At 45.7% G+C, this 12,086-nt stretch overlaps 1 protein-coding gene across 23 annotated transcripts in view; it reads right to left on the reverse strand.

Moving 5' to 3' along the window:
- DLG2 (discs large MAGUK scaffold protein 2) overlaps window positions 1–12,086 on the reverse strand; it is a 1,429,269-nt gene that overhangs the window by 719,834 nt on the left and 697,349 nt on the right. For 20 of the 23 annotated variants that reach the window (XR_008318273.1, XR_008318272.1, XM_053304276.1 and 17 more), the window contains one exon: window positions 1,510–1,671. Coding sequence is in view for 21 of the 23 variants with exons in the window: in XM_053304276.1 (XP_053160251.1) it covers window positions 1,510–1,671 (162 nt within the window). In the remaining 2 variants the exon portion in view is untranslated. Of the gene's footprint in view, window positions 1–1,464; window positions 1,672–12,086 lie in introns of all 23 variants that reach the window. The other 3 variants (XM_053304274.1, XM_053304292.1, XM_053304278.1) reach the window with 2 other exon arrangements.

Consider the following 12,086-nt stretch of genomic DNA (forward strand, 5'->3'; position numbering starts at 1 on the left):
TCAGAACGGCCAGAGCCCTGGAAAATACTACAATTCCCAGAAGCATATGCACCATCCCCAGGATTCCAGGGAAATTAAAGAGGGGGAATCTGCATTGAGTTCTTTCAGAAGTGAAACCATGCCAGTTGCAGCTCCCTTGTCACTGGAAGTCCTCCAACCTTCCTCCTACCCACCTGACTGGTCTGGTAAGTACCTTAAAATTTGGGAGAGCAGTGAAAGTCAAGCTTTGGCAGCCAACTTGAAGCAACCTGATACATTTCAATTTAGGACTAAACCAGGCCAAACTGGATGGTGATTCGGATCAGACCAAACTGGGCCAAATACAAACAAGTCTCCAAAGCCCTACTAAATGTGTTTGTTGTTGTTTTAACTGGGTGGAAACAAAGGGATTTTTAGCGGGGGGGGGGAACCAGAAGGTAAATCAAAGGAAACGGTAACATTTGGATCGAACAGAAATAGAGAAATCCATCCATCCCAAATTCCACTTTCGCTTAATGTTTTTCTTCTGACACAAACATGACAGGAGAATGCCTCATGGAAACCACTCCTCTTTACTGGGGGAGCGGGGGACTCTCAGCACTAATGTACCCCTAAAGTGTTGAAAGACATCAATTGGCAACCAATGGAGATATTAATGTGGCAACCACTTGTTTTTTGCTCATGTGGAAAAACAACCAGCTGAATCTTGGGAACTTTGAAGCTTTCTCTACTTACAACCAGTGATCCCTTTAACAGTGATTCCCACTGTCAACAACAACAGTGTTGTTGTTGACAACAACTCTCATAATCCCTAGCCAAAGGCCATTGCAGATGGTAACGGTAGGAGTAGGGATGTGCCGAAACGTGATCGAGCATTCGAATCGCGGGTGCATCCCTTTAAAACCTAGGGCTTACACAGCCCCTTTAACAAGGCGGAGAGCAGGTCCATATCTGCTCCTTCTCCACGCGCCACCACTTGTGTAATAGTGGTGCTTCCCACCAGCTACGACCACTATGACTACATGCTGACAGGGCGTCTTCCAGCTGCCCCTGTGTGATGCTGGGATGCACATGGCCTCCGCATTTCAGCACATCCCTAGATAAGAGGTATAGTCAATGACGTCTGGGAATCCCTGTTATAGGAAACACTGCATTCAACTACTCCATCCGCTAATAAACCAGGCACAAGATTCCACCAATTATTACGTTTTCATACACACTCCTCTTCAAACAAGAAAAACCCAGAGTAGATGCAAGAATCTTAAGGCAGCAGAACACAGTTATGCATTGTCCATTGGATTTCTTCCTTTTTCACAAACTCATTTTCAACCACCACCAAAACAGCAACAACATGCATCGGCCATAACATTTTGTCTACAAAAGCACATACCAGCCGTTAAACCACTACCACAAAAGGCACAGTTTAGTTACACAAAGCCACATCAAGTAAGAAACTTAAGATAACTGCCTCAAGGCTATTTTTACCTTTTTTCCCCAAGGTAGACTGTTTAATGAAGAATCAGGACTGACCTTCAAGGGCGAGATGTGCGACTGCAGGACGTATCCATGGACATTTTCTATCTGCGATAAATTCTTCTCAGAAACGTGAACTAGTTCTGGCCCTCTCACTTCATGAGTTAAACGAGGTAAAGTATGATCGTGTGGAGCATCTTCATCTTGGTAGCGATACTTCTGGGAAATTGGAAAAGAAAGGACAGTAAGCATACTGCTTAATACCACAAGAAGCAAATCCTTCTACTTCAGAGTTCAAATCCTTAACTTCAGAGTTCAGACCTGGTGTGGTACCTCTCTTAAAAGCCAAGCTCCAGGCACCCTTCTTCCTCCCATCCCCACACGAGCATCTACTTCTTTTCTGAGTTTGGATATGCCGATATTAGTCATGATGTCCAAAATGACAAATCTCAGCTTCTTCTAATCGATTTAAGCACAAGAACAGCCCTGCTAGATCAGGCACAAGGCCATCTAGTCCAGCATCCTGCTTCCCACAGTGGCCCACCACATGCCTTTGAGAAGCACGCAGCAAGAGATGAGGGCATGCCCTAACTCTTGCTATTGCTCCTCTGCAACTGGGAGGTATCCTGCCTCTGTGCATGGAGGCATCCTAAAGCCATCGAGACTAGCAGCCACTGATAGACCTGTCGTCCATGAACTTTAAACCATCCAAGCTGGAGTTGTAGTCCAGCAATCTCTGGAGACCCACATTTGAGCAACCTGGCTCTAAAGCCATCTAAGCTAGTGGCCACCATCACTACACATAATTCCATAAACTACACTATGCAGAACTACTTTAATTTTGTCTGGCTTGCATCTACTGCCAATCAGTTTCATTGGATGACTACTAGTTTATGAGAGGAACATAGGAAACTGCCATATACCAAGTCAGACCATTGGTCCATCTAGCTCAGTCCTATCTACACAGACTGGAAGTGGATTCTCCCAATTTGAAGGCAGGCATCTCTCTCAGCTCTATCTTGGAGGTGCCAGGGAAGGAACTTGGAGCCTAGCTGCTCTTCCCAGAGCAGCTCCATCCCCTAAGGGGAATATCTTACAGTGCTCATACTTCTAGTCTCCCTTTCGTATGCAACCAGGGTGGATCTTGCTTAGCTTAAGGGGACAATTCATGCTTGCTACCACAAGACCAGCTCTCCTCCCAGTCTGAAAGAGAACGGTGAAGGCCTTTGCATCTTATGATCCAACCATTCAAACATCGCTCACATATGGCAATCCCCCAGGAACTCAGACTTTCCTGTTTGGGGTGCCTATCTGAGCACTCCTTTTCTCCAGTTTACAATGGGACAAACACCAGGGCGCTTTCCAGGCTAGCTGCTCAACAGCAGTAAAATGCCTGCGTTCAGGCAAGTCACATTTGAAATGTAAACAGCAGGGGGAGCAGTCTCGCAGAAATGAACAACCCGAAAAAACCCAACATTTTTACACCGGATAAACGACGTACTAGCTCTATATCACAGCGATTAAATTCGAAACAAGGCATTGGAAATGTGAATGGCACCCTGCTGTCCACACAGGGACTACGGTGTTACGACACAGGGAGTGTGGAAGCACACTTCTGAGATACGACATGACCCCGTTGCATGGTCTAATCTGGAAAGGGCCCTGGAGGCAGGGCCAGTGCCAGACTATTTTGCGACCTAGGCAAACACATTGACACTCTGCACCCCTCTAAGGTCTGCACCCTGCACCCCTCTGAGGTCTGTGCCCTAGGCGGCTGCCTAGTTGGCCTAATGGTAGCACCGACCCTGCCTGGAGGAACATATGAAACTACTTAATGCTGTGTCAGATCACTGATCTGCCAAGCCCATGTTATGGCCTCTGACTGGTAGCAGCTTTCTGTTGTCTTGGAGCAGAAGTCCCTCCAAATCCTGCTACTCAAGAAACTTTTTAAACAGGAGGTGCCATAGACCAGAACAAGAATCTTCTGCAAGCAAAGCACATGTTCAATCACTGAGCTATGGCCCCCTACACACACACACACACACACACACACTCCTTCACAAAAGAACAGTTGGATGATGAATGCTAATTACAAAGCACCAGTGCCAGCTACCAACAGGGCATCGTGTGCTGCCAACCCACAAGGAGATATTTTAAGTCCTCTAATAGAGAAAAGCAGACTGCACCGCCGTCAGCTCTTAATGGGAATGTGGCCATCTTTGAAAAAACACAGAAATTCACATGGCGGGGCGGTTATGCAGGGGGAGGGTTAATCAAAAGTGAGATGAAGATAGCCATGTAATAGGCCTGCACCAAAGTTCTTCAGATCATTTCTGAAATTCAGCTGTTGATCCCAGGTTAAGAGGCTGGAAAAAAGGAAAGAAAGACAGAAATACAAGACAAAAGAGAAAAAGAGGAGAGATAAAAGATCGAAAAGAAAAAAAAAGACAAGAAATTTGCCCAGTTAAAAAATACGAAGATTTCCAAATAATTCAGATTTTGATTGCACCATAAATGTAAATATTGCTTTACAGAGCATAAAAGGGGGCAGATCCCTACCCAGTGTAGAATATCTCCAAAGGATGCCATTTTCAGTGCTGAGATGCACTTGACAAGTATAAACAGCAGTCTGGGGAGCCACATGAAGAACTTCCCCTGGGGGAAGAATGCTAAAGAGAGAGAAAATATGTGGGGTGGGCATGTCAGGGGTGATCACAGCCATTACATAAATAAGGTGCCAATGAGGTTCTCCTCTGACGGTGAGATTAAGTGACCCCAGGATTGACTATCAATCACCATGACTGATGTCCAAAGCTGTCCATCCATATTAGATTCCAAATGATCAAAAAGTTTTATTAGTCACACACACACACACACACACACACACACACAGAGAGAGAGAGAGAGAGAGAAAGCCCCACTGATGGAAGCGCAGGATACATACACTCACTCCACCATCCTGCAAACCACAACCACACATTGTAACAGAGAGCGGAGAGGTTCTGTGGCTCCTAAGAATAACATCCACCCTGAAGTGACGCTCTCCCATTATTCCTCATGAGAGAGCATAGTTTCATCATTGGCATTATTTTTAGGAGCCGTAGAGCCTCTCCAAGAACCATAGCAGAGCACAGGCACAGTTTGCAGGAGGACAGTGTGCATGCCCCATGCTTCTAGCAGCAGGGCTCTGTGCCGTATGCAGTTAGCAATAGCAATAGCAATAGCACTTACATTTATATACCGCTCTATAGCCGAAGCTCTCTAAGCGGTTTACAATGATTTAGCATATTGCCCCCAACATTCTGGGTACTCATTTTACCGACCTCGGAAGGATAGAAGGCTGAGTCAACCTTGAGCCCCTGGTCAGGATCGAACTTGTAACCTTCTGGTTACAGGGCGGCAGTTTTACCACTGCGCCACCAGGGGCTCATCAGGAAGCTGCCTTATACAGACCATTGGTCTATCTAGCTAGTATTGTCTATTCTGAGTGATGGCAGCTCTCCATGGTTTCAGGCAGGAATCTCTCACTGCCCTACCTGGAGTGAACCTGGGATCTCCTGGAACCTGCCCTACCTGGAGTGAACCAGGTTCTCTGATGCTGTTCCATTGAGCTATGGCCCCATCCCCTTAAGGGGAATATCTTACAGTGCTCACATGTAGTCATCCATGCTCACTTCCACAAGACCAGCTCCCCTCCCCTTGGCTAATTATCCTTAGTTAAGCATAACGATAGTTATCCTTCGTTAGAATAGCTAAATCAAAACTTCAGGTTCACAGGCAGCTTATCCTAGAACATGAGGTTTTAAGAATGAAGAGGGAGTGGCTGTTGCATTCATGCCCTGTTTGTGGGCTCCCCGGAGGCATCTGACTGGCCACATTCAGAAACTGGGTGCTGGACTTGATTGACATGTGGGGATGACCCAGCAGAGCTGCTCTTCTGCTGATTGCTGATGGATTGATTAAGTTCTGTCAAGTCAGTGTCAACTCTTAGCGACCACATAGATAGATTCTCTCCAAGATGATTTGTCTTCAACTTGTCCTTTAAGGTCTCTCAGTGGTGCATTCATTGCTGCTGTAATGGAGTCCATCCACCTTGCTGCAGGTTGTCGTCTTCTTCTCTTTCCTTCAACTTTCCCCAGCATTATGGACTTCTCAAGGGAGCTGGGTCTTTGCATACTGTGTCCAAAATAGAGCCTGTTTGAGCCTGTTCATTTGTGCCTCGAGTGAAAATTCTGGATGCATTTGTTCTATGATCCATTTGTTTGCTTTCTTGGCTGTCCATGGTATCCTCAACAGTCTTCTCCAACACCAATGTTTAAAAGCATCAATGCTTTTTCTATCTAGCTTCTTCTGAGTCCAGCTTTCACATACCTAGAGTGTCACGGGGAAAACGTCTAATGTTCTTCTGCTGGAGTGTACCCTTAATGCTGAGGGAATTGCAATGCCCTCCTATCAGCTCCGGTTCTTCACTCCACTTTGGTGTTTTAACAGCTTTGGAACACTAGATGGCAGAAAAGTCATCGTGTTTATGGTGGCAACACTTAGATGGATTCTATGAATAAACTGCGGAGATGGGTGGGTAGGGAGAAATGAATAGCAGCCTGGAGTGCACCAAAGCTGATTTTTTTTTAATCCCCACTAACTCAATAGATGTGTATTTGTGAATATATTAAGATTTTTTTAAAAGACTGATATTCTTAATAAGAAGAGCACTTTACGTGGGCAATCAATCACATTCTGAGCCAGCAGCAGAAGAGATATTCTGAACAACTCATTAGATGCTTCCAATCCGATGCCCTCCTGTGAACTCATTGATTTTCCTGAAGGTTAGTATCAACGTGAACTTCACGTATTGACAAAACATCAGGAGCAGCAGCTCTGCCAAGAGCCCTGCCAAACGGCGATTTTCCTTTGGAAGGGCAGGTGTGTATTCACATATCATCCAGATTTATGTCAAAATCCCTGTAATCTATAGGGGAGCACTCCATACTCGATTCAGGTTTTTCATTGTGCATTGGAGAGCAGCTCAATTTATGTCCAAGGTAAAAAAAAAAATCCACTTTTTGCATCAGATTTGGGGGCAAATTCAAATTATCCAACATGCCCTGTAACTCAAAGTATCTCACCCCTCTTAATTCAAGATAAAGCCTGCTGTCCCAGGTCTTGAAACAGAACCTGGGTATTCTAAAAGAGGCACCTTGACTTTGCCTGCCTATCACTATGACAGCAGCATGCACAGGACAATCTGCTTACCTTGTTTTTAAACAAAATTTGCTCTTCAGACAATTCAGAAGGCTGCTTACCAATTCAAGGTAAGTCACTGTCATATAAATAAATAAATAAAATATGAGCGATCAACATTCATTCTAATGACCATGAAAACCACAAGCTGGTCAGGAGCCAAAGATCTGTATCATTCTAATGACCATGAAAATGCTGACCATGACAAGCTGGTAAGGATCCAAAGATCTGTACAACCAACTTGACATGTCCAAGAGGACTATTTATTGAGGATGTTATAAATTCCTCCAGACCCACTTGGCTAAATATAAGCAGTATGAAGTGGTCAACTGTGGGGGCGGGATGTGTGTTCTTTTGCCTGGATGCTGGAGTTAGCCAAATTTAGCCTCAAAAGGTTCACTTATAATTCAGCACTAGAAAGATGAGAAAAGAGACATTACTCTCTCATGGTGGAGATTCAGTAGTGTTCATCTTCCAAAAGGTTCAATAAGTTAATTCAGCAAAGAGTGCCCTCTATACATATGAACATATTCTCATCATAGGAAGATAGGAAGTTGCCTTACACTGAGTGAGACCCTTGGTCCATCTAGCTCTGGAGAAGGTGCAGAAGACAGAAACCAAGATGATCAGGGGCCTAGAGCATTTCCCTTATGAGGCAAGGTTACAACACCTGAGGCTTTTTAGTTTAGAAAAAAGACGACTATGGGGAGACATGATAGAGGTCTATAAAATCATGCATGACGTGGAGAAAGTGGATAGAGAGAAATTCTTCTCCCTCTCACATAACACTAGAACCAGGGGTCATCCTATGAAATTGATTGCCAGGAAATCTAGGACTAACAAATGGAGGTACTTTTTCACACGACGCATCATCAACTTGTGGAATTCTCTGCCAAAAGATGTGGTGACAGCCAACAACCCGGAGGGCTTTAAGAGAGGTTTGGATAACTTCATGGAGGAGAAGTCTATCAATGGCTGCTAGTCGGAGGGCTACAGGCCACCTCCAGCCTCAGAGGCAGGGTGTCTCTGAGCACCAGTTGCAGGGGAGTAACAGCAGGAGAGAGGGCATGCCCGCAACTCCTGTCTGTAGGCTTCCAGTGGCATCTGGTGGGCCACTGTGCAAAACAGGATGCTAGACTAGATGGGCCTTGGGCCTGATCCAGCAGGGCTGTTCTTATGTTCTTAGCTCAGTACTCTCTACACAGACTACACAGACTACCAGTCTACACAGACTGGCAGCAGCTTCTCCATGGTTTCAGGCAGGAGTCTCTCCCAGCCCTACCTGGAGATGCTAGGGTTTGAACTTGGGAACATATGCATGCAAGCAGATATTCTACCACTGAGTTACAGCCCTATCCTCTGAGGGGATTCCTCTAGGGGAAATATCTACACCAGATAGTGCTCACATGTAGTCACCCATCCAAATGCAAACCAAGGCAAACCCTGCTTCCACAAGACCTGCTCTCCACCCCCATCACACCATCAGTCTTTCCACTCACATGCCAGGCTACTGTCCAGACCACAATTGATGCTAATTGTTGAATTTCCAGTTTAATTGGAAATTGGCACATCATGGATACTCATTCCACTTGCATTACTGCACTCGTACATTAGAAACAATAACCCATCTATTGGCAGTCTGATGAATTTGGGTTATTATCTCTAAAGATAACCCAGACTCTTACCCCAGATGCAATCTCACTCTCTGCTGGAAAAGTTACTACCAAGTTCTCGATACGAGCATTTAATCAAAGCCATACAAGACAAAAGGATGCAATTATGAGCAATTGTCCTCGATGCACAAGTGGCGAAGAGCATTGTGCAGCTTTTGCTCCTAAAGATCAAACTTAGCAGGATACAAAAGTAGAATGAAAGATGGGGAAAAACACTTCCTGTTAGGAACGGCAGTTTGGATCTTTTTGAAAGAGTAACTTTGAGGTGTGTGCACTACAAATGCAATGTGAACTGTGAAGTTATCTATTAAAATACCAGTTACGCAGATCACGATGACCCAAGCTGCAGAACGACTGATTCAAGAGACAGTACAGGGAGAGTACAACAGTACAGGGAGAGCTGTAACATAGACATGAACAGAACAAAGCAGACATTTTAAACAGCAGGTGGAGTCAAGCACATGTCTTCAGAATTATTGATGCCTTACATTTTTCAGCAGGTGTGCTTTTGGGCAGAATGCTTCATACCACCACTAGGAAGCTGTCATATACTGAGTCAGACCATTGGTCTATCTAGCTCAGTATTGTCTTCACAGACTGGCAGCAGCCGGCTTCTCCAAGGTTGCAGGCAGGAATCTCTCTCGGGCCTATCTTGGAGATGCTGCCAGGGAGGGAACTTGGAACCTTCTGCTCTTCCCAGAGCGGCTCCATCCCCTAAGGGGAATATCTTACAGTGCTCACACTTCTAGTCTCCCATTCATATGCAACCAGGGTGGACCCTGCTTAGCTAAGGGGACAAGTCATGCTTGCTACCACAAGACCAGCTCTCCTCTCCTCTCTAGCTCAGTATTGTCTACACAGACTGGCAGCGGCTTCTCCAAGGTTACAGGCAGGAGTCTCTCTCAGCCCTATCTTGGAGATGATGATGATGATGATGATGATGATTTTACACAGTCAGACAGGTGTTATTGACTGGTTTGTTTTATCCAGACATCAAGTCCTTCCCAAGGACCTGGGATGGCTGGATTTTATTGTCAATTGTTATAGATACCGTCGCAGAATATAGGCTGTTCCCAGTAAAGCTGCTTTTTGTAATTGGCTGATGGTGATTTCTGTGGCCCCTATGGTGTTGAGGTGCTCTTCAAGGTCTTTTGGAACTGCACCCAGGGTGCCAATTACCACTGGGATTCTTTTGGTCTTTTTCTGCCACAGCCTTTCAATTTGAATTTGTAGCTCTTTGTATTTGGTTATTTTTTTCTATTTCTTTTTCTTCTATTCTGCTATCCCCTGGTATTGCTATGTCGATTATTTTGACTTGTTTTTCTTTCTTCTCGACTACAGTTATATCTGGTATATTATTATTATTATTATTTCTTGTTTATTATTATTATTACTATTATTATTATTACATTTATATCCCGCTCTTCCTCCAAGGAGCCCAGAGGGGTGTACTACATACTTGAGTTTCTCTTTCACAACCCTGAGAAGTGACTGGCCCTGAGTCACCCAACAAGTATCATGGCTGAATGGGGATTTGAACTCGGGTCTCCCTGGTCCTAGTCCAGCACTCTAACCACTACACCACGCTGGCTCTCGTGCCAGGTGGTGCCAGGGAGGGAACTTGGATCCTTCTGCTCTTCCCAGAAGTTTCCTGGCCCTGTCCCCAAAGGGGAATATCTTACAGTGCTCACACAGGTAGTCTCCCATTCATATGCAACCAGGGCAGTCACCTTCTCTCTGAACTCCACTGATGCTAAAATGGGACAAGTGCAAACACATCCTCCTATATATAGAACAGAGCAGACATGTGAATTACCACTGCTGTACCCCACAACACAACTGAAGCTCTAAAGCAGGACTGCAGGACTTGGGCCCTCCAGCAGTTGCTGGCCTACAGCTCCCATCATCCCCAGCCATAGTGGCCAATAGTTAGGGAGGATGGAAGTTGTAGTCCAACATCTTCAGGAGCGCCAAAGTCGCGCAACCCTACCCTAAAGACAATGCTTCTGGTCTGCAATCTGGACTCAAGTGATATTCAGAGATAATTTTTTCTCCCTCTCTCACATCATTAGAACCAGGGGTCATCCCATGAAACTGAAGGCCAGGAAATTTAGGACTGACAAGAGGAAGTACTTTTTCACCAGCACATTATTAATCTATGGAATTCCCTGCCATAGGATGTGGTGAAGGCCACTAGCTTGGATTGCTTTGAAGCGGGATTAGACACATCCATGAAGGACAGGTCTATCAATGGCTTCTAGCAGTCTGGCAACTGAGGGCCACCTCCTGCCTTGGAAGAAAGATGCCTCTAAATACCAGTTGCAGGGGAGCAACAGCAAGAGAGAGGGCATGTCCTCATCCCTTGCCTGTGGGCTTCTCAGAGGCATCTGTTGGCCACTGTGTGAAACAGGATGCTGGACTAGATAGGCCTTGGGCATGATCCAGCAAGGCTGTTCTTACTGGAGTTTCTTACCATCTTCCCTCCCTCAGATCCTGCTTTCCCTCCAGTTTCTTCCCACAAAGTAAAGGTAAAGTGTGCTGTCAAGGCAATTTCGACTCCTGGTGCCCACAGAGCCCTGTGGTTGTCTTTGGCAGAATACAGGAGGGGTTTACCATTGCCTCCTCCTGTGCAGTGTGAGATGATGTTTTTCAGCATCTTCCTATATCACTGCTGCCCGATATAGGTGTTTTCCATAGCCTGGGAATCATACCAGCAGGGATTCGAATCGGCAACCTTCTGCTTGCTAATCAAGCATTTTCCTGCTGTGCCACTTAAGGTGTGTTTCTTCCCACAAGAGAAACCTAAAATAACACACACCACACACCTTTATATCTTGCTGCCTCGCCTGGCATTCCTGTCACCTGCTGGCTACAACATGTCATGTTGATGAAGCTCATGGAAGGAACCCCCAGGGTGCATCTAGAGAGCTGGCTTCTAGAAGAACCATGTTTAATGCCATTGTCCAATCTTACGTCTCCATATACACATTTGTGAGAATCAAAAATAGAGTGATGTCAGGCAGAAAATGGAGAGGACAGCTTGGACAGCAGCAGGAACAGCTGGAGGTATAAGGGCATTATGAGGCTGTCAATGGGGAATGGGGCTCCCCACCACCACCCAATTCCAAAAACGCTCCTGACCAACCACAATCCAGACTCAATCCAAACTACCACTCCTGTTCCCAGCTTACTCCAGCCTAGTGACAAAGAATTGGACAAGCAGCATCAGGTCAAAAAGACACCAAAGAACAGATGAAGGGTGAAATAAGCTGTGAGGATGTGTGAAACAAAACAGAAAAGCAAAACCTTCTGTGCACAATTATTGCCTAGATGGGAGATCATTACCCCAGTGCAAACATGCACACACACAGCCCAGGGCTAGGGGTGACTAGTTCCCGCTATTCCATTCTGCAGTTATTCCAAGATGCCCCAATCCCCTTGTTTCCACTCCAGCTGAATGCCCGCAAGATGTCCCCCACAAAATGAAGTTGGGCAGCGCAGGGAGCCCATTCTCACGACCGGCAGCCAGCCAGGAAGGATGAGCATCTGGACAGGCTCCATGCCCTCTACATGCTGTCAAGAAATGGCCATGTGTACACAGAAATTGAGGTGTGTGGGGGGGGGGGGGTAAAATGCCACAGGGTTAACCCTTGGTGTGTGGGCTGGTTATTCGCCAGGTTTCCCAATCAGGCAAATAAACAGCCCACATGTCTAGGGTTA

The sequence above is a fragment of the Hemicordylus capensis genome, chromosome 3, assembly GCF_027244095.1.
Source record: "Hemicordylus capensis ecotype Gifberg chromosome 3, rHemCap1.1.pri, whole genome shotgun sequence".
Lineage (NCBI taxonomy): Eukaryota > Metazoa > Chordata > Lepidosauria > Squamata > Cordylidae > Hemicordylus > Hemicordylus capensis.